The sequence below is a fragment of the Dermacentor silvarum genome, chromosome 4, assembly GCF_013339745.2.
Source record: "Dermacentor silvarum isolate Dsil-2018 chromosome 4, BIME_Dsil_1.4, whole genome shotgun sequence".
NCBI lineage: Eukaryota > Metazoa > Arthropoda > Arachnida > Ixodida > Ixodidae > Dermacentor > Dermacentor silvarum.
The window spans coordinates 181639782-181667630 of NC_051157.2; the positions used below are offsets into that span (position 1 = coordinate 181639782).

At 49.8% G+C, this 27849-nt stretch overlaps 1 protein-coding gene across 1 annotated transcript in view; it reads right to left on the minus strand.

Moving 5' to 3' along the window:
- Positions 1-26785, minus strand: part of LOC119449087 (uncharacterized) — a 62000-nt gene extending 35215 nt beyond the window's left edge. The window contains exons 1-4 of the mRNA XM_037712277.2: positions 26106-26785; positions 9699-10094; positions 7501-7791; positions 616-1008 (exon numbers count right to left, since the gene is read on the minus strand). Coding sequence (XP_037568205.2) covers positions 616-1008; positions 7501-7791; positions 9699-10094; positions 26106-26318 — 1293 coding nt within the window. The 5' untranslated portion in view covers positions 26319-26785. The remainder of the gene's footprint in view (positions 1-615; positions 1009-7500; positions 7792-9698; positions 10095-26105) is intronic.
- Positions 26786-27849: the final 1064 nt, after the last annotated feature.

Sequence of the window (27849 nt, forward strand, 5' to 3'; positions counted from 1 at the left end):
AGTCTGCAGTTTTACATACATTTGATTTTGATCGTGCTCGTAAATACTCCATAAATAGATGTCCAAAAAGCAGTGTTGATAAACTTGAGCACTGATTAACCACTAATTAGATTTTGAGTTGCTCTAACATTAATGGTGGTTCACCTTCAATCGGCAAAGCTTGAGCGACAGCATAGCTTTCAAGGCGGAAAGGCGGGCCAGGGGATTGGTACATCCGGTATTCATATTGGCAGCGCAGAATTGGAGAAAAACACGTACACAACACAAGGAAATATAAAGATGGGACGAATTGATGTACAGCACTAGTCAAACTTTAGCAGTTGCTGTCTTTGTGTGCATGTTTTCGTCAGTTCTGCGCTACCAATATGAATACAAGGTTTTGCGGCAAAGGCCTGATATCCGTGGGCGACTGCCTCCAAATATATGCTCCAAAGAGTCTAATAGCGTAAGCCACCGTCGTTGTGAAAGCGTCTCGCTTCCACTTCACCTAATGCCGCCACAGTCATGACTCATTAGCATGGAGATGATCAGCGCTGCATAACGCGAGGCGTATTTCACCTTGTAAGCCTCGCAAAGGCCAGGAATGCTATAACATGTATCGGATATAGCACTGACCATCCTCTCGTTGTACTTGTCGCTCTGTCGGTGAGCTCGTTTGCCGAAGGTGAAGCTCACGTCGTCCAGGCGGTCGCTGCCGGCGAGCAGTTCGGTGAGCGACGCCGCATCAGTGGCACGCAGAGCAAAACCCTGGAAGTCCAAGCGGGCGATTCCAGTGGTCGCCGGCAGTGACTCGAATACGAGGCTCGCCTCGTGTCTATGCCTGCACTGGCTGCAGCATAGGCTCAGCTCCTTCAGCGCCGAAGCCTGAGCCAGCCATTCCTTGAAACGAGGGCCATGTCCGAGTGAGACAAAACTACAGTCTACGCTGAGACAGGCGATGGCCGCGTTGACTTTCAGGGCTCCTAGCAGTGCTCTCCCGGTGTCCAGCCTCGACTTCCCGTAGTCCATCTACAAAAAAATTTATAAATAAAACTCCAACATTAGGCGTTTAAACACGCGCATAGTTTACGCCTTGCACACAACCGGCAAATTATGCACTGCGAGGGTAGTTAACTTTTTTTAATTAGTTTTCCTAGATTAATTACTAGCCGGAACTTTCACGCTATTGTCACGTGTATACGTGTCACTATAGTGTGTGCGGGAAGAGCAAGCATGGCGGTTCAGACAAGGTGGGAACGATCGATAGCACACAGATTTGCCTAAATTTGGTTCATCTCTTGAAACGCCATTTGCATATGTATTATTTTCAACAAAAATACACTGTTGCAACAATTAGCAAGAAGCACCCATAATCGCAGCACTAAATTGCTTTCGTGCGTTTAGAAAAATATATCTACTTGGAAATGAAGTAAGATCTACCGTAACAACGCCCAAGTAACGTCTATAGCCACAGGCGTGAAGATTGAGCGAATCCGCATACGTTCCCACGGTAGGTGAGCAACCACAACGCCGTCTTGCAATTTTTGTAGGAAACTGCACAGGTTTCGAAGCGAATATATGCACGCATTTAATTCAGCAGAGCAAACACTGACAAGTTCGCTACGCACCATTCACGACTGCGAGAAGAAGCTCGCAGCCATGGTTAATGTTCTACCCCGGTGAGCTTTCGGAAACACTAAAGGAAATTTAGACACGTGAAAAATTTGTTGATTGACTTGTCATGCCAAAAAAAAGGAATATGGTATTTCCGATATTTCATTAACGAGTTCTTACAGCTTCATACGAAATTGGACAAGATATCCCAACTTCATAGAGTGTGGTTAGCGAAAGTGCGACATACTTTCTGAGGTGTATATTCTACACGAATACAAGTCGCAAACTAATTATGATCTCAGAAAAAATTGGAAACGTCGTCATGCAGGCGTATGCGGAGTAATCTGTGTCCTCATATAAAGATCAACCTCATTCCACATTCATACCGTTGAGGCTCTGATGACCTCACGTGATGTGTTCTTGTGATATTTCGGTGGAGCGCATACACTCCAATTAACCTCTATGCTTACATTTGAAAGTACTTATTACCGGTTGTGGTTGTCTATAGCTTTCAATTCATGTGCCAGAAAAGATACACAGAATAAGCTCACGCGCGTCTCTATTCTCCCACTGTATGAACGAGTTGCGGAAAAAAGGGACGTTTATAAGCCTTGTTGATTTTTCCATGGCACACTTCATACGCTTTCAGAAAACGCCCTTCATTCAATCTCACTTGTGGCCGACATAATCTTCTGACCATGGTCAGGAGACATGCTTCCTTTGCCAGGAGACTTGCCTCCTTTTGTCACATCTCGCGGACATGTTTTAAACACGTCTGATAAATTGAAATGAAACAAGAAGTTGCTCAAGTGCGTTAAACTTGGCCGGTTGTGCTGTCGCCATGTCTGCATAGACTCTACTCAAGTGGGACAATGATCGGATGTCTCGTGTTTCACGACTCGGCGCGCAAAAGCATGTTTCCGGCTGAGTCGGCAATCTTTCTCCTCGTCCGTTGCGATGTCCGCACTCTTCTGTTAGCCCTCGCGATTCGTAGCCAAACGCACCGCCCGTTGCCTTGGAGTCTCAGCCGCCCTAAGAGCCTGCGCCACGTCGGTCAAACGGCGGCATCGTTCGACATACATAGAAGAACTCAACACGGTGTCTTATACTTAGCAGGCAACAGTGACCAACTTGGAGCAGTGAGCACTGGATGTGGGCCAATTGGTCTGTGCTGGTCTTCAATGAACCTCTTTGATGCCAATTAGACTCACTGGGTACGTGCCAGTAGGCCGTGTGCCGCTCTACAATGACAGGAAAAATCCTTTACATTTCTCACAGGCTGGTCGCAACCAAAGCCATGTCACATGGTTTCCTCAATGACCGCAACCCGACGCTTGAACAAGCTGCGCCACAAATGCACAGGGTATACGCCGCTTTTCAATGAACGTCTTTTACGCCAACGCTTCAGCGAGCTGCGCCATTAATGCACTGGACATTTGCCACACTATGCTGGGTAGCATACCTCGTATGCTGTGCAGCATACGAGGGTTTATTAGCCACGTGCCTGCTCTCCCAAGTCCACGTGTTATGTGATGCCGCTGGGCAAAAAACGGGGATGCACATCCGCCCGCCATGGATTTGAGTGTCGCCGGCTAACACTTAGTAGCACACACAAATACCCAAATTAGCGGACGGATTGATGGCCGTCGCTGTAGCACACATGGCAGTGCATCGCACGCGTAATGCGCAGCTTGTGGGTTCAGTCCCCGCCGGGCACAAGCTATGTTTTACAGCGTAAGCTGTTATGGGCTCATTCCAATAGCCGTTTCTGGTCGCGATGATGCCGCCGCCGCCCCGTAATCGCTATCGCTATCGCCGGAAATGCGAAAGAAAGTACCCGCTCTCCGCCGGGATCGAGCCCAGACCCGCTGCGTGCGAGTCGGATAGTTTACCACTGATCCACGCAAGCGCTTTCTATCAGGAAGAAGAAAAATTCCTTTTATACGTGCCCTATGGGCCGGCGAGCAGGTGCAGACGACCGGAGCCTCCGCCAGTATGGTAGCGCCATCTAGTTAACGTGCCTGCAGCCACCGCGTGCGACGAGATGCGATTCAGACGCGATGCGATTCAGACGAGGCGCGCAATCAACGCTATCCCGATGTTAGATGTGCGCCACGCATTCTGGGTACCTCTTCGGTACACGTTATGGCGTCTCCTCGCAAGGTACGAACCGCTGGTGAAGAAGCGAATCGTAGAGCTACGTGCGCGGCTACAACCAGGCATCATCGGGCTCAGCAGACTGCTGTGCAGACGTTTATGCATTACAAGCCACAGCTCGCCATCGACGCTGACGCCGGGCGGACAGTTCAGATCGTTCTCGTCAAAATCGAGACGAAGGCACTTTGCCGCGAAGACACTTTGCCGCGAAGACCTTGTTGTGCATGGTGCCGAAATTGGAGCTACTCTTATGCCGCTCAACCAGCTTACGCTGTGACTGCGCTGCATGTGCCGCGCAGGCCTGTGCCTTTTCTTAAAGCGAAGTTTCTATGTCTCACTGATTCGTCCATGTGCGCCGAAAACGCACTGCAGGAAAGCCAGCTTACACAATGGAACTGAATCTGCGCATCTGCGCACACAATAGAAAAACAACACACGACACACGTGACGTAGAATACTACAGTTTACATTCGCAGTTGTACCGATAAAAACAATAGGAACTGCAACGCCACGCTACCCAGACGAACTGTTTGTATCTGCATTGCATTACGCGCGTCACGCAATGAATTTCCGGCCGTCACCATGGCTAGGCCGCGGGTGCAGCGCACGGCAGAAGAGGCTGACGTACGCGAACGTAAGCGCGAGAGCGATCGTGCTCTAAGGCCGATCCCTTGTATCGGCAACAGCAGAGCCTCTGACTGTCTACCACAGCGATCACAAGGCAATACTGTGGAAGTGTTGAGTCGTCCGGGAAAGTGTGAGTGTGTGCGTGTAATCAACGGCTATATGATCCAATATAAAGGCTATATCCAATATAAAGGCTTAACGAAATGTTTCTTCATTAAACTTCAACGTTCAAAAAATACAATTCTAAACAAGCGATTTAGTCACATATGCATCCCATCGGGTCGCTCAACATTTCTTGGTTTCGTTGCGTGGTCGTTGGCTTTTGACTTTGCCTTTGATTCCGTTTGCATGAGAGAAAGCTTCGCATTCAACCATCTTTCTTTAGGAAAGGGGCTTCAATATTTAACCACGTTCATTTCCACATTTACTCATTATTTGCTACATTTCAGGTTCTATCACAGATATTTACACCTATGCTTTATTTAGCTTCATGGCCCGCTGATGTGATAAGACCGTGATTAAATAAATAGATGTATATATATACAAAGCGTAACAGCGAACCTCAGCGTAACAGTGTTCCCTCGAGTACAGTATTATCCCGAGTACGATCCGGGATAATAGGCGTCTGGTCAGCGAGTGCGGTCTCGCTCATGCTCAGCATAGCCTCGTCTTTCATCCTGCTGGCGACGGCGGCAGAAGGGAGATTTATGGCCCCGTACACCACAATAAAAACAAGCCGGACGAGGTGGACGCCACTGAGGGTAGGATGGCGCAGCAAGTGCTCTGGTTCCCATAGAAGCCAAATGGTCATAGGTAACGTCAATAGGCACGGAGGTCACGGTAGGGGTAGGTAGCGAAGCTACATCCGCGAAGCTAGGTGTGGGGCACACTACCGGAGCAAGATGCGTCGTCGGTGTAGTCATCGCTGTCAACTCCTGCTTTACGACCTCGCGCAAGTCGAAGGTGGGGGTTGGGACACAGGCAGCAGGTGAACGCCTCAGGTCTTGTAATTGAAGCTCTTCGCGGATGGTGGTGTGGATGAGAGCACGTAGATCTGAAGAATGGGGAACCTGAGGATCGCTGCTGTCCATGCGCTTTTTATTCCAAAAAGGAAACGCCCTAGCTCATGCGCGAAGAAGAAGAGACTGCATCTCGTCTAGGCGCTGACACGTGGCAGTGATGTCTTGGACATAAGCCGGCATTTGCACGATTAAGGCGTTGAACGCGACAGACCCAATGCCTTTTAATATGTGTCGAACGCGTTCGGCTTCCGTCATGCTAGAGTTCGCACGGCGGCACAGAGCCAAGGCATCCTCTATGTATGATGTGTAAGACTCTTGTGGAAGTTGGAGGCGCGTGCCCAGCTTCTGCTTGGCGACTTCTGCACGGCCAGACGAGGAAGCGATGATTTGCCGCAGCTTGATGGTAAACATGGACCAATGCGCGATGTCGGATTCGTGATTGAGATAGCACGTCTTTGCAACACCGGTCAAGTAGAATGCGACATGCCTCAATCTCTGGTTGTTGTTCCACTTATTGCAAGAAATCGCGCGGTCGTAGTTGTCGATCCAATCGTCGATGTCATCACCGCGGAGTCCCGGAAAGACAGGGGGATCGCGTTCAGGGCACGTCACAGTCCAAGAGGGCACCGCAGGCGGAGTCGTTTGTGTGGTGGGGTTAGAGGCGCCGGAAGAGCCGGGGTTGGAAGTATCCATCGTTGTAGGAGTAATGGGGCGCAGGCGGCGACCGGAACGTAGCTCCAAGGAGGACGGGAACGCGAGAGGACGTCGGGGTCTTGACGTGCCTCCACCACTTTATAAGACAGACCGACCAACCTGTCCAAGCGCTTTTTATTCCAAAAAGGAAACGCCCTAGCTCATGCGCGAAGAAGAAGAACAGGGAAGGTGATGATGGCTATGTACGAATGCAAACAACGAAGTACGTTAATAGTGGTTACAATATATATATGCTTTGAGGTAAGCCTGCACGACAACATGCACTGCGCGGAGGAACGGTTAGCGTAAGACCCTTGCATGCATCCGCGTGCTAGGCGGTTGCACATTTATGGGTCAAACACAAGGACGAACACGTATATATATATATATATACGTGTTCGTAATAGTACTTCGCTTACTTGAAGCACAAAAGGGCTAGAATAACACGAGATTTGATATATGTCAAAACTAGTGTTATTTTAGTCAAAACTTGTGTTATTTTAGCCATTTTGTGCTTCAAGTAAGCGAAGTACTATTACGAAACTTGTGATAATGCGTCCACATTGTGCGCCGTTTTAGCGTGGTGGCAGTGGTCGCGTTTGCTAGACTCGTATTAGGCAGCGCTGTTGCAAACTTCTATGCTAGTGCTGCTGGCATCGAAGCTCGCACTCTCACAATCACGTGTGCAGGATGCTCGTGCAGGTACATTTTACGGTGACTGAACGCGCAGTATTTGACTATGCAATAAGTTTAATATGTCCTTCTATACAATAGTCCACCAGAGTCCATTACAAGAAGCAGGAGATCTAACATTCTTAGCGCGAAGACGACTCAGACAAGGCAAGACAAGGTACTCTGTCATTCGGTTGTGCCGTATTTGCGATAAAAAATAACACTGTGTCACATCTAATGCCACTGTTACAGCATATTCTTCCAAACAGGGTTTGAGTAATGGCTTTTCGCGAGCGGTACCTGGAAACCCACTGGGGCGATATTTCGAAAAAAAAAAGAACTAAACTGCATGCCGCAAGTGAGCTCATATAAAAAAGAAAAAAAAATGGACAGAAAAGGGTGGACCACATGCGCTATAGGTACTAAACATGCCCTTTGTGTCCCTATTTTTTCGCGCTTCACTGGCAGTGTCTCGTGGCAACAAGGAGAAATTTCTACCTTTCTCTAAAACGAAACAACGCATGAAACTGATTTTTTCCTGCGATTTTACAAGCAATGCAGTCTTAATCTACGGTATTTGTTCGCTGCTGTCTGGCGGCAGCAGGCGAAGGACCTAGCCTGCATAAGGCCTGCGTGGAGAATTATTAATTTCTGACTGCCGTCCTTCCTCGCACTAACAGCGCACTGGGCCACAGTCTACTTTATGCGCGTAATGTCCCGTTTAAACACTACTCACGTTTATATACAGATCGGTGATCCTGAGCATGGCAAGATTCTGCGCTGTGGCCACGCCTTCTGCAAGCGGATCCATCCACACGTCCTTCTCACCAGAGAGCGCCAGCAAGTCCAGCGAGAGCTCCCGAAGGTTGGCCGACAGCAAATGACCGAGAGCTTTCCCGAGCATGTGTGAAGCAGATTCGCTAAGCTCGCATCGGCTCATGCGAAAGCAGGTTAGCGAATCGCTCGCTCCGATGTTCGCGCAAAGCATCCGGTCAAACCCAGTCTCGGCAGCGAACATGTCGACGACCTGGAATAGCGTAACGATGTTTATTAGACTTTAGTTGTTCAACAGCTGGTGATATCTATAAATGCGTACTTGTACGCGCATATGAAAGTGATACGGCACTTGCCATTTACAAGAACGTTATATGAAAATTTTTTTTTCAAGATATGGTCTTGTATACAGTCCTTGTAAAGTTCAATGTTCGAGTCCATTATACCAAGAAAGTTTAGTGAAAGTGAGAAAACACATACAATCGCTAGAAACGAAACTTAATTTCTGGAATGCCTTTTTAAATTGGTACAAAATTCCCTAGATTTAATTGCGCATTATATTTATGGGTTAAATTGTTTTTGTACTTAAGAGTTCTGACGTGTTCGCATGAGAAATGTTTCTTGCCTTTTATATCACTATAGGACCCGCTAACCGTTTCTAAAAAAATTGAACACCTTTTGAATAAGCTCGCATATCCTGTACATAAATCAATGACGAGTCCTACGGTGCTTCTTCGTATTTCGTGCGCTTTCTTTCGGGCTTGGAAAAAACTTGTATATAGCACGTATTGAGCAGCAGAAACATTTATCGAGAATTTTTGAGGATGGCCTACAATCTTCTCACTGACACTTTTGCTCTGAATATACTATTTAATCAAGTTGATTAATTGGGAATAACTAATTGTGTAATTAGGTAAAATATAAAAAATATACTGGCTTGCTTCAACCGACGGGAAATATCATCTTGATTCTGTCGAGCTACTTGACTCATATATTTTAAAGTTTTAAAACAAGTTACGTGTAACACATTGAATTTTGCGAAACAGCGTACCCGCCATTGTGCGCCGGTGGCGGCAACGCTACGTACTTATGTGTTTGTCACAAGAGCGCTGCTTAAATCTCAGGGAAGATCACCTCATTAGCCTCTGCGAGAGGTGCAAGTATTCTTTTTTTTTTTGTGGTCAGCAGCATGGAATTACACACAGCAAATGTTGTTGTGAAAATGTAAATTCATTCACTGCTTCAGCAGCCTTGTTACAAATAGTAAACCCTTGCTCACTGAGCAGGTATGTTCAGCACCACTACAGTATTTTACATCTTCGAAGGATCGTTCGCCCCGCACTTTAAAACGAGCCTTGACTGAAGGCCCTTCCTCCACTCAAAGTTGAGCAAGCGCGTCCTTCGGCTAAGAAGGCGCCACGCTTCTCAAGAATTGCCATGTGGTGTTAATTGAGCGGAATGACTATTCCTGGCTAGGAGCGGCGCTATCATGAACTTCCTCGAGTCTAAGTGCAATGTTGAGTGGAGCCACGTTCTGTAATACGGGGGTTATGGTTTGTCGCTGTATGCCTTCAGTCATGTTTTCTATGGCACTCAACAGGGTGACGCAATCGCATACGTAAGCCTTGTTATTTTGCGCCCTCTATTCTTTCCAGTAAACAAAGATCACCGATTTCTGCTGGAGTCAATTGAAGAGCGAAATGTATTTTAGCCCAACCTGTGAACCAGTTCAGCTGTGAACAAGTATGATATCTATAAAAATTTTTATTATAACACATGCGCTTATGCCCCTCTACGTTTTGTTTGCGCCATGACTAGCGTAAGATGCCTTTTGCTTGTTTAGAATTTCACATAGAGCGACGGCTATACTTCGTTGATGACTTCGTATGTAATGGATCAATGATAGGTTAATGGTTTGAGTTATTTATTAAAGCAAGCCTATTCCCAAGGTTAATGCAAATTAGGCATTCTACTTGTTTTCTGAACCCAGATTCTATCATTTCTACGACAGAGAGGGCAGGCTAACTGGTTTGTCCATTTCTGACTATTGACATGGACTCAGGGCACAATAGTACATTAGCGATACATTCTAAAAGAGAAGACGTGAAATGAAATATTCATGTGTTCTATTGGGGTGTATGAAAAACGAGCAAGCCATACCTCAAAACGCTCGATGCAGCTGTGTGTGTGCAGGAGAAGCAGCAAGGTCAGGGCCGCGTATGCGAACACCACATCGTCCTCGTAGATCTTCAGAAACTCGGACTCTCCGACTCTGCGTATGGCATGCTTGCCTGGCATGACTTCGGTCATTTCGAAGTCCAGCAACCAGATGACGTCGTTGATTTGCTCCAAGTGCCCTTCTAGGTGGCACACTGTGGACTGCGTCCCGGTGCACCGTAGAAGTATTGCCAGCCCAGCTCCGCCGATGGCAGAGTGCAGTGGCTGCAGTCCACTTGGCACTACCGGAAGTTTTGCCTGGAACTGCCGCTGGACGTGGTTCAAGAGGCTCTCGAGTTTGGAAGTCGCTTTTTTTTCCTGTGAAGGAGCTTTGCTGCACTGCACGAAAGCAAGCGCATGGAAATGGACGGCGATCAGGCATTACCCACTAAAGTGAACGGCTATAGGCTCAAATAGCATCAGCCAAAAAGCTCCAGACAACGTTCGTCGAGACTCTATGCATCACAGCCGTCTTTACAGATACGTGCCACACGTTCACTCATCGACGCTAACTTCATGACGCATGCTTTGTGTGGCAACATTGTTTTCTGCAAATATGTATATTATGCAGCAAAAGTATTCAAGCTAACGACTCTCAATTGCAACAGCAGTTCGCTCTCGAAAGCTAACTTCCGGAAATTCTTTTTCTTAGAGGATAAGGCGTTGCACATGGCAGTGCGGAATTTCCAAGCTGTTTCAGTACTATGACATCACACCTGGTTTACAGTCCCTTTAAGTACAAGTCGCAAATCTGTTGTCGTTTCTGCAATATTGTGTTATACAGACACATGTCAAAAGCATAAGCAAGCGGCAAATATGGTAGCGGTATCCCTGGCGTCGCCAGCCAAAAGATTGTTAAGTGATCGTTAACTGGCTGAATAAGTAAAGTGGTAAGTTCGGAAACAAGCCAACACTCCTGTTTCGAGCAATGCCATTAAACTGTCACTGAAAAAAAGTACGGCGACCCCGTCGGCACCAGCACGTCGAGCGAGAGCAGGGCCCTTCGAGCCACGAAGGTGGCGGATCATATTACAAAGACGCTAAGGTCTGTCAAGCGATCTTAACAGTGGCTGGGAGTTTCCCTTGCTCTGGCCGAAACGCGTCGTCACGCGCATTCTTGAACATTTTGTTGCCTGGTGATCATTTTCAAGCATCACCGTTTAATAAAAAGTTAGTTTTCGTTGGCGACAGTTTTGCTGCTGTCTGGTTCTTCATAATTACTACAACATGGCAATATATACCCTCATATATCCAGTTAGAAAATATGAGTTCCGAAAAAGCAAACCGCTCGGTCTCCCCGACGTCGCTAAATTGTCAGTGCAAAGAAGGACGACCCCACAGGCGTCAGCGCGTCGAGAGGGAGAGGCACTCTTCGGACCGCACACGAGGCGGATCATATTACACTGAGCATGTCGTCGTGCCCATTATTGCACATTCTGCCATAGGTGACAGGTGCGCATCGGCAACCACTACGTTTTAATGAGAGCAGCATTCCGGGAAATATGGTAATCCATTACTCAAGTATTATTGCGCGACAAAAGGCACGGATGTGAGAGAAGAGGAACAGACACCTAGCGCACACTTTTGCGCTTGGTGTGTGTTCTTCTCTTAAGTCGGCGTCTTTTGTTGCGCAATAATAATACTTGAGTAACGTTTTAATACTTTAACATCACGCACTTTCCGGGGCTATGTATGTTGTATGTATGTATGTATGTATGTATGGTATGTATGTATGTATGTATGTATGTATGTATGTATGTATGTATGTATGTATGTATGTATGTATGTATGTATGTATGTATGTATGTATGTATGTATGTATGTATGTATGTATGTATGTATGTATGTATGTATGTATGTATGTATGTATGTATGTATGTATGTATGTATGTATGTATGTATGTATGTATGTATGTATGTATGTATGTACGTAACCGCTTTACCGGCTACCTGGGCCACTGCGTAGTCCGTGGTGGAACGGGTAACGCATCGCGCTGCTGTGCTGAGGTAAGAGAGTTCCAAACTACTGACCATCAGACCAACTTGGCTCACTGAATATGTGGCAATGTGTGCACACGTGCCTGTCTTCAATGAGCCTTTCTCACGCCGACTTGGGTCACTGTAGATGCGGGGCTGACTAGGTACTGTTGTTCGCCGAAACGTTTTGACGCCGCTTTGCAGCACTGGGTATGTGCCACTCTGTACGTGCTGGTCTTCAATGAACATTTTTGATGTCAACTTGGGTCCCTGGATACGTGCGAGTAACTGTGTGCCGCTCTTCAATAAACTTCTTTGACGCCAACTTGAGCAAATATATACGTACGTGCCACTGGCAATGTGTTGCTCTACGATTATGAAAAAGATCCCTTAAATTTCTCTGATGCTGAGCGGAATCGAGCCCACGTCACTAGGGTTACTCAAGGACAGCAACTGGACGCACTAGCAGGCTGCGCCACAAATGCGCCGGATATGTGCCGCTTTCAATGAACGCCTTTCACGCCGACGCTTTAGCGAGCTGCGTCATAAATGCACCGGCTGTGTGGCACTCTTCAATGAACCTCTCGCCAACTTCGGTACTGAACGGAGTATGTGCCACACAGAGTGTGCGGCAATCGAGGAAACAATTGTCAGCCTTCGCACGCACTGGTGCGCCACGCTTCCCGCCTCGGAGGCCCATGGGCGGACTTCTCGGCAGTGGCACTTGGTGGCGTAGCGTACCCAGGCAGAACAGCGCTCGCTATGCATTTCGGATGCAATCCGCACGCTTAGCGCTGGCGGCACTAGATGGCGCCGAGTGTTCTCAGGGAAAGAGGAATCCCGCTGCAGCACACGCCTCATACAAACTCGTTCGTATACGATGACAATACCTTGTATCGCTATATGGATTCAATGCTAAAGGCATTACCATCGACCGCCATCGTGAGATAGACTATGCCAAATTCTTTCAGCACGGAATGAAACGGACAATTGGTGTCTTTGCAAGACATGTTAGTAGGAGGTTACTTATATTGGATGCGGCCGTGGAATAAGTTCTTCGGTGAAGAACGTCGGGCCTTCCAACCTGCGCTGCGGCTGTTAGCTCTACCAGGCTACCTAGTCTACCATGGGATACAATAAAAGGAACCTTCCCCGATGTATTCAAATTCAAGCAGTTCATACAATAAATACGGCAAATGCGTAAAAGCGCGTTCCCACACCCTTCGAGTGCATTGGGGGCCTGGTTTACTATACTGCCACAAATCTGCTCGTGACTTTGCAAATGCTTTATTATTAGGAATCCCGCTGCAGCACACGCCTCACTACGAACTCGCTCGTATACGATGGCAATACCTTGTCAGTATTAATAAATGAATGAATGAATGAATGAATGTGAGGTGCGAGTCTATTCAAACGGTGTTGCTCTGTGCCGCACCGGCTTTAGAGACGAAGCCGTCCGACTGCGCGTTGTCACCGACGCCCGCGTGGTTGCTGCGTGCCAGCTCTTTGACATTCGATAACGACCACGCCGCCGCGGTCACGCAAGAACTGTCGTGAAACTCGCGGAAATAGCCTCGCCGCAAAATGACGTCTGCAGCGCCATTTGCTATAGCGTGCATTTAGCACGCCCGATGAATTGACGAGTGCGACGAGTTTTCTACTGCATTGTGCGCTCGCGTTTAGAAGACCCGCCATCATACAGTGGGTCGGTATCCCGGTATAGTTCTGCCGAGATCTACCACTAACTAATCTGCACCATGGGACGCAACGTTATTAGAAGAAAACTCACAGCTCGGTCACCAACTGCAACACCAACAGCGCGGTCGCTTGAACTAGCAAGCGTTATTGTCCCGTCTTGGGTTCGGTTGTTCAGTTCCGCTCCTTACGGTGCGGTGAAGCGCGGGCAGTTAAAACGAACGCGCACTGCGCGCGCCAGCGCCTGCCAGCAATTTGGCTCTCTGCGGCAGCGCTGTGTAGGGCAATGCCTCCTAAAAAACAATGCCTAGACGTCGCTTGCTTTGTAAGTATATTCTAGGCACTATACACTGGAGGTACGCTGCCGGGCGTTGCGAGCGAGAGCCGCGTGTTGGCGCTAGCGACTGTACTGCCGGAGTGACGCTGTCGGCAACGCTGTGTCGGCGCAGCTGACTACGGTACAGAAAGTACGCTACAGTGGCCAGAATCACTGTAACTACGCGTTGTGCAGGCGGTTGCTTGCGCGCTCGTGGCGTGCATTTGAGGTGCGGCGTAGAGTGCGAGCCTGCTGCGTGACAAAATTTTTCTTTGAAGGAAGACCAGCTCTGGGCCGTCCGGCAGAAGATGCCGGCCGAGTCCAAGTCCTAGCTTTTTTATAAGCTTTTTTCGGCCGTCTTTCGACATTGCGGTGTAGCGAGTTTTGAAGTTTCGAGCATTACAGTCACTTGGCGGATTTTCGAAGAAGAGTTAAAATTTTGTCAGGATTGGTAAAATCGTGGTAAAAAAATGCGTGGCGAAATCGTGGTAAAAAAAATGCGTGGCGAAGAAAGCTACGCTAAAAATTTAACTCGTCTTTAACTCGTGTACAGCGTCGCGTCGCTAGCGCGTTGGAGATGCGTTTGAAGAACGCTGGCATTCTTTCTGCCGACGGTCAACCGTGCATGCTGTGTTCGCCGCTGCCGAATAGTTTCGCCAGAAGCTCGCTTATGGGCACAAGTTCGTCCAAATAAAGGCTACTGTTATCCCAAGTCACCTCCTCTCTTTGCCAACTGACAAAGACCGTCACTTCAACGCGACAATATGTAGCATGAATGTCGTCTGGTGAAGCAAAGGTCACTGCAGGCAAGGGCGGGCGTGCGTCGTCTGCTCGAGTTACCATGGCACGGCGACGCGCCGCCACCGCCGCCGCCGCAGGTGTGTTGCAAGCGTTCGCCGCGAGAGGCTCTAGGGGTTGTACCAAGTGGAGAGCAGGAAAACGGAAAGGGTAGGGCGCCGCTTCTCCGGCTCACGTCGTCGAGCCAGGCATAGTTTTTATTGCGATAGCAATTATATGGACACTTCAACCGGATTTCTGCCGTCGGCGTCGCCGTTGCCGTCACCGTCGCCGTCGCCGTGAGGTTCCGTATAGATTCCAAGGGCGATAAAATCGTCGCCGCGCGCCGTATGCGCGAGCGAAAGTGCGCATACGTCCCGCGAAAGGCCGTTGGGGTATGGGAGGGAGGGAGGCGAGGCGGCGCTGTGCTCCGGCGCCAAAGGCGTATCTTGCCACTCAATCTCCTTTGGACGCTGAGCCGTGCTCCCTCAAGGGCTGCAGAAGATAGCGCCAACCTTTCCCTTTCCCTCAAGAACCACTTATCATCATCACTCAATCTCCCACGCGAAAGCAAGAAACGGGAAGAGCTCCGGGGGGGGGGGGGGGGGGGGCAGCTTTTCCTCTGCCAACAACTTCTCTGCCCGGCGGTCGCCCGCACCGTCTCTTATCTCCACACAGCTCTGACCTTCGTATGGGCTGTGTATTTGCCGCTTAGTTTCCGTTGAAGCGACAGACCGCACGAACTTGCGCTTGCTGCCACGTTTTGATAGTCGTTGGCTGCGGTCATTCAGTGTGATCTATTCATGTTTGCTTGTTCGCGCTGACACCACGATTGTTAATTCAGTTAGTAAGGCAATGTGTCCAAGTTTATGCAGCCGATAAAACTACTATCCCTACTCCGAATAGCGCTCTACTAATTTGCTATCGCAATCGATGCTTCGCCTTTCAGGCGAAACTGCGACATTTTTTTTAGGAGGCATTGTGTAGGAAGAGAGCGTACGAGACACCAAGGAAAGCTTGCTCGCGTTTCAGGTAGCAAGAAGGGTTCAAATGAACGCTCCCTCACGCCTTTCTTGTCTTTTACGCCCAAGCGTAGATCTGTCCAATGGGTCGTAAGGGAAGCGAGTGTCGATGGAGGAAGGCAGGTGGACAACAGAATCGCCGCGTTCACGCCCTTTCCGTTTGCGCTACGACGCCACGGTGCTCGCTGTTCATGTTCGCGGCGTCCACACGCTTGCGTGTAACCCGCGTTCGTCAAGTGAAACATCATTAACATTTCGGTTGTTTAGTTCAGTGAGTGCGGCACTTCTTCGCTTTCCCCCTCTTTTATGCTTATGACTAGCCATTTCAATCAGTTCTTACGTTTTGTGCTGAAGGCACCTCATGCCGTTTTTTCTTGTACAGATTTATACGAGAACGGTGACCAACAAATTGCCGTTAAAGCAAATGTTGCCATTGTAGAGTTGAAGCTGGCGAGCGTCCAAGGTATGTCACTTCCAAAGGCGCAACCACATGCATGCGCTTTTCCAGTGACGGCAACATGCGACAATATTCCATAGGCACAATATGTAAAGAAAGAAAGCTAAAGTGTGCAAGATATTCTTAAGCTCCGAATAAATAGATGGGAATTAAGAAAGATTTCCTCCGCAATGCCTGCATTTTGATTGCGTTTGGCGCATTTAGAGAAGTTGAAGAATACACTGAAAAATATTGTGAAAGAACAAATAAATGCAAAATTTCAATTTCTACTTCAGGAAATTTCTTTCAATCGAACTAAGATCACTTTATTAAAAATGCCATTTTTTGTTGACAGCGGAAGAAAGATATTGTCTTGAATTGGAACAGAACTACGACCTACACGGCGAAGTGAAAAATGTGTTATCAAAACTATGTTCGAAATGAGATTTGTTCATCTCTTTACTATCCACAATTACCATTCCTTTGAAGATTCACCAGCCACACAAGTAATAAGATCCATCTTGCATGCACGAGTTAACTTGTCTTAGTTTTTAAATCAGATACAGCTGCAATCAGAGCGAGTCATGCAGTTCACGAGTATCGGTATGGAAACTCGTAGAGTTGGTCGCATAGTGCCGATTGTCTTTCCACCTGCTGTCTTGTCAGTGGCCACACATATGTTCTACGTGGCATGCTTATACATGCACCTATGATCTGTTCCAACCCAGGATTTAACTCCGTAGATTACATAATGATGATGATGACGATAAAAGCTTTATTGTAATTTAGTAATGAATGCGATAGCAACATTTTAGAATATTACACAAATTGTAAGACTCGTAGCTGTAGTGGCAGTATGAATTGAAGTAAACGTACGGTGACCAAGTAAAAACGAGCTGTTGTGCTAAGGGTCCTCTGTTTGAATCCTGCAATCGGACAACTTCATATAGGCTTATTAATTAAAGCCAACGTCTTTCCTAGCCACTTTACCGCTCTTTTCCGAACCTCTTTCCTGGGCAGATCCCGGATGTGGTTCACAGCAGCGCCAATAAAATTACATCATTTTCATGTTTGAGCTCTGTTATTGTTTCGCACTTTTAACATATAAGTCTGAGAAGATTATAAATAAAAGGCGTGTGCTGTTGATCTTTCGTTTCATTACATTTTATTGCGATAGAAATTATATGGACACTCCGAAGCGGATTTATGCTGTCGGCGTCGCCGTCGCCGTGAGGTCCCGCATGACGTCAACGGCGATGAAATCGTCGCCGCGCTCCGGACGCTGTATGTGCGAGTGAAAGGGCGCTCCGGACACGCGCTTTCACAGGGAGGAGAGGCCGCTAGGGGGCTAGAGTGTGCGGAAGCGGTTCGTATCGGCTCCGCCAATTTCTAGTTCCTGTGCCCAGCTAAGTCCTTCTTAGGACCCACCAAGGCGCTCAACGGATCCAGGAAGGTACACGGACCCTAACCGCTACCATCTTTTGGATGTGCCCTGTGATCTCCGAGAACCATCCGGTGAAGACGTCTCTGGCAGCCACGCCGCTGCGCTAAGCCTCGCCTCGTCGAGGCGAGCCTCGCCGGCGCGCCGCGTTCCTCACTCCCCAACAACCATGGAGGACCTAGTGGAAGGAGAGACCATTTCCCCGCAGGACTATCATTCTGGTGAGTGGCAAACTGTGCTACGCGCTTATCGAAATCGGGCCCCGGCTTCGAATTCGTCCACCAAACCCAACTCAACGGTCGTCCACCAAACCCAACTCAACGGCCTCGGTTCAAGCTAAGCCAAACGCCAGCAACGCCGGTGCGCCGACCGACGCTGCGTCTGTTGCCATTCCAGCCGCGTTCAAGGAGACGCCAAACGCCAGCAACGCCAGCAACGCCGGTGCGCCGACCGACGCTGCGTCTGTTACCATTCCAGCCGCGTTCAAGGAGACGCCACAGCTGCTACGCACGACGCGTGTGGTCGTACAAAAAAGTAAACAACTCGCGGCGTTGCCGGTGGGAACGATCCGAGTTGTTTTTCGCCCGCGAGGTGGGCTCTCCCTGGACAAGCTTCCAGCTCCAAGTCTCCTGCAGGCATTGCGTACCTCACCCAGCTGCTCAATGATGGGTGAACTGTACATCAGAGTCCATCCCACAAACAATACGTTCACGGTGGCGACGGTAGCGGAGGCAACAGCTGTCGCTTTAGTGAAAATACAGGAAATCACTATAGATGGGAAGAAATACCCGGTAGCCGCGTACATCGCGCCCCCTCCAGCGGCAGTAAAAGGCGTGATTTCCCGAGCATACTGGAATGAAACACCAGAACAAATCCTAAATGACTTGCGGCATCGCAAACCGGAGGCCGACATCATAGCGGCCCGTCGCATGGGGAAAACTGCATCCATTCTAATAACCTTTGCATCTGGTCCCGTACCCCACACCATTAAATATATGTGTGTGGTACACCGCTGCACTAAGTACAAGGGCAGCCCTGATGCCTGTACGAACTGCCGGAAACCTGGCCACAGGTACGATGTATGCCCTCTTCCAAAAACTGGGCTCTGCCCGCGGTGTGGCGAGAAGCACGAAACGCAAGAGGACCCTTGCAAGCCAAAATGCATTCTTTGTGGTGGGGACCACCTCACCGGTACAGGCTCATGCAAGGCTAGGACCCCCCAGCCTCGAAGACAGACAGTGAGGAAACCCAAGACAGCAGTGCCCACGGCGAAGGACTTTCCACCCCTAGCGCCTCATCAAGATCGTCAGCGAGCCTGGACTAAACCCACCAGTACACCCCCAACTTCACTGCGGGAGGAAGAAATAGCACACCTGCGGGAAGAGGTAAGGCACCTCAGGGCAGCCGTTAACTCTATCCCTTCCACCCTCCCATCCCCTCCGTTACCAACACCCCAACTCTCCACACCCCCTCCCCAAAAGAAACGCCGGCAAGACGACACTCCAGACATAGATTCCAAATTAAAAGACTTTGCCCAACAGTTAGAAGCCAATATTCTGGCTAAAACTCAAAATTACATTGAAGCCACCATCACTAAGCTTACAGAAACGATTATTAGTCAGGTAACCACCGCCATTCTTCAACAAATTCCACAAATAATTGCTGGAATGTCTTCACATACGCCAGCCGGTAACCCCATAGCATCTCCCATCCTTCGCCCGCCCACCCTCCAGCATGGCCTCGCTGACGGGAAATAATCTCCCATTACGCATTCTACAATGGAACTACAGGGGGTTTCGCCGCAAAAGAGACCCCCTGCAGCAGCTGCTCTCTGCTTCCTCCACACCCCCTGATATAGTAGCACTCCAGGATGCTGGCACAAACGTATCGCTGCCAGGATATGCTCTGGTACCCTCTGACATCACTCCAAACCCCAGGGTTACCACTTATGTCCAAAATCTTGTACCATACACTTGTCATGTACTGAATTCTACGGTGGCTCACACATTTCTAGAATTAATCCCGTCCACTCACAAATCCCATCCCCTCTTCATCCTTAACTGTTACCTCCTTCCGAGGCAACCGGCCTCGGAATGTATCACTCTCATTAAAGCCGCCTCCATCATTGCAAAGAAGGACCCTCTCATTATCTTAGGGGACTTTAACTGCGCGCATGTAGACTGGGGGTACATGCGTACCAACAAGAGAGGAGCGGATTTATACAACACCCTTCAGATGCAGGGCCTTTCTGTATATAATGATTTCAGCACACCAACGAGAATCGGTAACAGTGTCACCACCGACACTTGCCCAGATCTCACCTTTGGCCGCAATATTCCCACGCCAGTATGGCGGAACTCCAATGAGGCCCTGGGCAGTGATCATTATATCCTAACTATAGAGTTTGACTTTGCCAAAAAAGCTAAAAATTACCGTGTCCGAATGACTAGCTGGGATAATCTTCGTAAGCACAGAGAGGCCAAAATATTAGAGTCCCCCTTTAACCTTCACACATGGATGACAGAACTCAAGCAGGACGTGCAAGCTTTTACGCAAACGTTCGACGCCGCCCCTGAAACTCCCATTGCAGATAGTAGGTTAGCGCACCTACTCCAAGCACAAAACAGTATTCTCACGCGCTGGAAAACCCAGAAACAGAATCGAAAACTTAAGCTCAAACTGGCACAGCTTCAAAAACAAATAGAAGAGCACAGCGCCGCCCTTAGTAAATCCAATTGGCACCAAATATGTGACGGACTACGAAGTAATCTTTCCAACTCCAGGGCCTGGAATCTTCTTCGACATATGATAGACCCCACTCAAACTAAAAAGCAAACCCGACTTACACTCAAAAGGCTTACCCATCAAAATCGTTGTAATCAGCAAGCACTCTTAAGCGAACTTCAATCAACTTATACCACTGTGGGCAAAGCTGTATCATATCCCGACTACATAGGCCCCGATCAACCCTCCCTCGACGCCCCTATTATGGAGGTTGAAGTCAGAACAGCCCTTATTAAGCTCCGAAACTCAACTCCTGGAGATGACCAAATCACCAATGTCATGCTCAGAAACCTAGATGACCGTTCTGTTTGCCTTCTCACCGAGTACTTCAATGAATGCTGGGAAAAGGGGGAGCTACCTGCTGAATGGAAGCATGGAAAAATAATTTTCATCCCCAAACCCAATAAGCCCATTAATGCCCAAAATCTCCGTCCTATCTCTCTGACTTCGTGCCTGGGCAAACTCTTTGAGCATGTCATCCTCACCCGTCTCACGCAACACATGGAATCCAATGGACTATATCACCATAGCATGCTAGGATTTCGACCTCATCTCTCGGCACAGGACGCCCTGCTACAGATTTCACATGCCATCCTCAATGATATGTTACACCACACCAGAGCAATCCTGGCAGTAGATCTCACTAAAGCATTTGACAAGGTTAAGCACAGTGCCATCCTGCAGAACATCCAAGAGCTGCAGTTAGGACCTAAGACCTATAACTATATTCGGGCCTTCCTAAACGGGCGCACCGCCTCCCTGCATATAGATAATATACAGACGCCCTCATTCACCCTTGGAAACATTGGCACCCCGCAAGGAGCGGTGTTATCCCCATTCCTGTTCAATATTACCCTCATTCCCCTGGCAAAGGCTCTCAGCCGCATCCCACACTTGGGACACACACTTTATGCGGATGATATCACGGTTTGGACCACATACGGCTCGGATGGCGACATAGAATCAACACTTCAAGAAGCAGCCACAGCTATAGCTACCCACGCGGCCAACATTGGCCTTGAATGCTCACCCACAAAGTCAGCACTCTTCATACTCCGGCCGCGCCGTGTCCCCATCGCCCCCATTGTGATTTATCTGCATGACACTCCCATACCACAAACACCCACACTCCGCCTTCTTGGCCTGTACTTACAGGACACGGGAAGAAACAATCTTGCCCTGAAATCACTAAAACAGTCCACTTACTCCGTCATCCATCTTCTTATAAGGATTTCAAACTCGCGAGCCGGTTTAGACGAAGCAGACAATCTCAAGGTGCTGCATGCCTTTGTGCTTAGTCGCATTCTTTACGCATCTCCTTACCTGAACCTCTCCACTGCGGACAAAGATAAAATCAACGCTTTAATCCGCATGGCTACCAAAGCAGCGCTCAACCTACCAAAGAACACTAGCACGGACAGGCTCTTAAAATTAGGAATGCACAACACTATACAAGAACTTATTGAGGCACATCGACAAGCACAATACTTTCGCCTGGCTGGCACAGAAACAGGACGGCATATACTGGACTCTCTCGAAATTCGCATACCCGCACATGTTGTAGATTTAGTATCTCTCCCTCGCGCCATGCGCGCCGCGCTTATCATCAAACCCCTCCCTAAGAACGTCCACCCAGAGCACCATCAATCCCGCCGCGTCGCGCGAGCCAAAGCTCTCCGTAACGCATATGGCACTTTAGAGGATGTGCGATGGGTGGATGCCGCGTGTGGTCCACACCGTTCTGTAGCTGTGGCTTATCATCCAGCAGCCCCCCCACTCACCCACTTCATAGATTCCCACTGTACCCCGGAAGAAGCAGAGGAAGCTGCTATTGCCTTAGCAATCGCTCAAACCAATGTGGCTTACATAGTTAGCGACTCTAAAACAGCCATTCTTAACTTTGCCCGCAGACGCGTCCATGCCCCAGCGTGGCAAATATTGAGAATGTGGGTCCAAAATTCTGATAGACGTATTGAGCTCGTGTGGGTGCCGGCTCACTCTGGCAATCCCGGAAATGAGGCCGCCGATAACATAGCCCGAGGACTTGTAAGCCGGGCAAATGGCGACCCCAGCCGGGATTTCTCGAGGGAGCGGGCGCACACGTTCTCCGAAATTACCCAACAAGCACGCCTTGCCCGTCGACTCTACCCTCCTCCCCACCCCCGACTATCCCACTCCCAACAAATCCTCTGGAGGCGACTCCAGACCCGAACTGTTCCCACCCCTCAGCTCCTATCCCACTTTCGCCCCGTTTCGCCAGAGTGCACTCTCTGTGGAGAGTCGCACGCCACCTTAAACCACATCCTCTTTGGCTGCCCTGCCGATCCTCCCCCGCAGGGACAGCCCGCCATCGGAACATGGGAGGAATGGGAGGCCCTCCTTGCGTCGCAGGACCTGGACATCCAACTTCGCTGCGTGAACCGGGGTGCCAGTGCTATGGCCCTACGTGGCCTGGACACATGCGCGTAAAGTGAGGGCTGTGCGGTGGCCCTGGGCCCTTGAAGGGTCCAAACTCGCTCGCTTAATAAAGTTTTTTCCATCCATCCATTCACAGGGAGCGAACGCACGTCGGAGAGCAAGCGCGCGTTCTTCTCCGTGCTCCCTGAAGGGCTGCAGAATTAAGCGTACGTCTCTTTCCTCATTTACAAGCACCATATATAGAGAGCAAACGCGACTTTTTCCGTCGCGCGAAAGGCCGTGGGAGGACGGGAGGGAGGGAGGGGAGGCGACGTTTAGCTGCTGCACCAAATGCGTATTTATATAAAAACATTGCGAGGCGAGAAGGTGGGTAAGATTTCCGACGCAGCTCGACGAGTGTCCCATTCTAATCTCGTCAAAACCTCCGAGCCGCCCCCAGAGGCACCGGTTAAGCTTTTTTTTTTTTTTAAAGCACTAACGCCACGCGCGTTTGATGCGAACGCGGGCAAAACGCCGACGGTATCGACAACAGTTCTGCGTGTTGCTGCTGATAGTTTATGCTGGCGAGTTTATGCAGCTGATAAAACTACTATCCTTACTCCTTATAGCGCATATGATGCTCCGCCTTTCGGGTGAAACTGCAACATTTTTTTTTTGAGGGCTGCCTTTCTCCGTGCGCTCTTTGTGGGCTGCGAACGTAAAGTGACGGGTGTTATAAATACGGGGGGTGCTATAAATACGGGATTTTCGATTATATGTTATGCAGAAAAACAATATGCTCGCGCTTGCGTCTGCTAGCTTGTGGCGGCAGTGGCAGTTCGGCTGCCTGAGAGGAAGGCGAGAAAAAGCGGTCGAAGCGGCAAAAATTTATCGAACAGCTTTCAAATGAAAGCATCATCTCTTCATTTTACATGTATTGGAACAAGAAAATTGGAGCCTGCCCCTAGCTAAAGCCGCATAGCTGCGATCTCGGACTGGCAAGGCGACGTGCGTTGCCGCAGCCGCGGCAGATGCCGCGCTAGACAGAAACAAAGACAAGAACGTAGCGGTGCTTGTTTGTCGTCGACGGCGGCCGGGGCGGCGGTGGCGGCGCCGCAGTAGGAGAGGGGGGATCGCGCCGCAGGACGGCAGCCAACTACAGAAAATAAGGAAAAGTGAACAGTCGAAGAACCCCTCGTACAATCCCTGTTGAATCATGGTCACACCTGTATAAATAGCATAGCACCAGGTGACGGCAACAGCGCTTGGTCACTGCCGCTTTGGGGCGTCCCAGTCGGCGGATGCATCGAGGATATGGCTGCGTCGTACAAGACTGCATGGCGTCTGTAGAAGTCCGGCACAGTAGAAGGCCACAGGAGTACGATCTGGCTCGGTCGTATCTGGCGCCCGATAAGTCCGGCAGCGAAGTGCACTTACGTCACCTCTTCTCCCTCCCCTTGAGCGAACATGGTTGGGGAATGTGCCTTAAAAGAAGTAATGGAGGTGTATGCGTTGAAGTATTCTTCGGAGAAGTAGGCACTGAAGCAGTATTCTTCACGGGCGTAGGCATCGGAGGCGTAGGCCTAGGATTATGAGGCATTGGAGTAGGCCTTGTAGTAAGACTGAAGATACGGCGTCGGAATAGGCGGTGTCGTAAGAATAATCGTAGTCGAATGGGCGCCCGTATGCGTCTCCTCGGGACGCTCGGCACTCGTAAGGGGGACCGTGTACAGGAGACGCTGCAGGTGTCTCGCGAGTGCCGGTTTCTTGCGTTCCGACTATGCCCTTTCTTGATGCCCGTCTACTGGAACGGCACACAGATTCTATGTGCCCCCATTTTCCACAGCTGAAACAGACTGCATCTAGAGCTGGGCAGGCCGGTGAATTTGCGAGTTGATACCTGGACCCACAGCGGTGGCAGGTGGTGGGTGGTCGGGCCGGGCGGGCGCCTTGTTGGACCCTAACGGGTTCCAGCCGGGGAGACCGCACGTTCCGTCGACCACCATCACGTTCTGCTTGGCAGCGGTATCCGATTGAATTCGCCTGCGTAGCTGCAAATCGCTCCACGTTCTGACCACTGTGCTCCTCCTTCCTCGCTGATGATTCATTGAATGTCGTTACGAATTGTCGCTCCAGCATCTTTAACGCCTCATGGTGCACGTCCGTGGACTTCCCGATCGATAAATGCTTGGTCTTGCCTGCCTGCGTCTGAGCCTCTTGGAACTCGAAATATTTATACAGGCCCTCAACATCCAGGGCGGTCAGAAGAATCCTTTTTTTTTTTGAAATCAGATTGGTGTCACCGGCCAGTTCAACGTCGACTTCGAAAACACGGCACCTTTTCGCCCACGGTATGGGGGCGGACCCGGCGTCTGCGAGAAAGGCGGCGGCGGAATTCCACAAAGCATCGTCGGCGTCTGAGTAGGAGTACACCGGAACGCAGGTAAGACTGCAATGTCCTAGGCCTCAGTAGTCCGGGCGGTCGGTGTCTTAGCAGTGTCTAAGTTCACGTCAGCATCAGTGAAATGAGCTGTAGCATTCAGCATCCATGGTACGAAGCAATAGTAGGAAGGACACAACCGGGTATCAGCAGTAGCGTCGCAGCAGACGAGGCATACCTAGGGTCCGTGGATGTAGTGGAAGTGTCGCAGCAGCAGCGTTTGAAGTAGTGTAAGCGCCAGGCTAGCGTCTGAGCCGTTCTGACACCGCGCAGGAAGTAGGGGCGCGTTTGCGTAGGAGCGTCTGAAGTCTGTAATGTAGATGGTCGCAATAGTGGATCGCAGGGGTTCTTCAACAGCATGGGCAACAACTTGGACGCGTCGCAGCAGCAGAAGTAGAACAGGGATGCGTCTCAGTAGCAGCAACGTCTCTGGCGTCCATTGCAAACTAATAACCCGAAGCAGCAGTATTGTAGTTTCGGAAGTAGTGGCCCGCAGCAGTAGCAATCCTTTTCACCTCGTCGCCAATTGTTATGTCGTCGACGGCGGCAGGGGCGGTGGCGGAGGCGCCACCGTAAAACAAACGGGATCGTGCCGCAGGCCAGCGGCTGACTACATATCACAGTGCTACTTTCAACAACTAACGCCCGCGTCTTCAGGCTGTCTTAGGCGGCATATGGAGCTGGGAAGCTAATGCGACGCGTTTCGTCCGCATTAAGCTTTCTTTAATGAGAGTACCTATAGGCATTATACTTTTACCATGCACGTGAAAATGGACGGACTGACGGTGGACAACACGCTCTGACGGTGTCATGACTATGGATAGGTGTGTCCGGTACTTGACGCCGTTTTCAGCACATGCGGTCACCGCGTTATGTTCCACATATCCGACGCCCGTGCATACATTGCGCATTACAAACATGTAACTACGAGAACTGAGTTTATTTAAGAAGCTTATACGGTAAGGAGGTTGCTTTCACCACGCTAAATATACCCCAAGTCGCCCGCAAAGCAGAATTCCGCGCTCATACAACACCGTTGATGACGTAAAGAGTAATTGGACTCACCACGGCACTCATGAGCTGCTCATTGAAGTCTCGCGGGTCGAAAAAGTGCGAGCACCACTTTTCACAGCACTCCAACGACGACAGCCGGCGCTTGGCGAAGTAAGCCATTCTGGCCAAATCCCTCGCCGCGTCAAGCTCATTAGCCCGTTGATATTCTTGGAAATTGGAGGGCGCAAAGTCGTTGGACGGAAGGCAAAACAAGGGACGAGCCATGTAGTTGTCCTAGTGACTTCTTCCTCACCGTAGGCAGAGACGCCGTCCAGCCAAAAAAACCGATGCGAGGCTCGAGATTCGGAAGAAGCTTCCTGCGTCCTGTGCGAAAAGAACCGGTGGCATGCGCGTGATCGACGTCGTCGTCGTCTTCGTCGCGAACTTGCACTTCGGTGACTCCACCGCCGAAAACGCGCTCGCGCAGTCTCGTGCTTTTTTTTTTTTTTTTTTCGCGCGGCGAGGCCAGTGGCCGGCGTGTCCAAACGTCTCCAAAGTCGAAGGTGCAGTCCCGCCGTGAGCCGCGGCACCATAGATAGGGGCGATAGAACTCCTTAATCCACTGAGCGACAATAAAGCTTACCCTCTCTCTATCGCGCCGTTCTGCCGCGTGCTGCCACGGCATGTGACAATGCGACAGGCACGATGTCGCGATGGTAAAGCATCGCCTGCTGCTGCACTCTGCCGTGGCCTATAAAGAAAGGCGGCCGGTACACTGTCATTTGGTGTTACGATGGAAGATATGCGGATGCCGGCGCCATCGTACTGTCAGGCTTTTGCCAGTGCATGCTACGAAGTGAGCTACGAAGCGAAGTGGACGCATCGTCAACGCTCCGCTCCCAATGGGCTCGGTGGTGGAGCCAGGACAACGCCGTCTGACTTCCGCTGCTCGCGTTGTGCACACGCACCCGATAAAGCACACTAGCGTTCCCGCCGAGCTGCCTTGTGCATGCACGGGTGTGAGCTGAACGGACAGCAAACACGCCAAGCTAACGCTATCTAATATTTCGCTGGGCGCTGACTGGCATCGACGGCTTCCGGTCAATCTCATCTCTCCCACTATCGAGTGTCGGCGCCTGCCACCGTCCTCATTGCGCCAGCGTGTTTAAGACGCCTGGTTGTTGTTCCCTTTGTCCAGCAGTTGCCTGGTGTGCGGCGCGCGTCCATATGGTTAGTTTTAACACCGTCCGAAGAGTGCGAGCATTACGCCAAACCTTGTTATCGCTGTCAATGCTACGCCCTTCGGGCGGAACTGCGAAATGTTATTTCGCAGGAAATGTTATTATTTACATTTACTTTATACGGCCGTCGCAGTGGCGCATTGGCTTGGCGTTCTGCTGCTGAACACAAAGTAGCGGATTCGAATGCCGGCCGCGGTTTTGTCGGCGTCGAAACGGGAAACACCCGAGTACTTCTACGTGAACGCTGAAGAACCCGTCGAGCATAGAAAGTTGTCCAGCACCTTTTATGACAGAAAGGCTGTGCGGCCGTAAAAATAAAAGGTCTCACCTGCTACTCTGCATTGGGGAAGGGAAATGAGATTAAAAGGAAAACAAGAAAAGTGTCGATGATAGGGACGCAAATGCTGGCGAATGTGTAACGTCCAGGCCACTCTCTTGCTAGAAATTGATCAGAGACATTAGAGTGCTACGCTTACTACAAGGCACTGGCCAAGGTCACACTTGAACCTTTTAAGAGAGAGGTTGTTTGATGCACTTGGATGGATGGACAACCTTGGACGAATTTCCTGCCGATT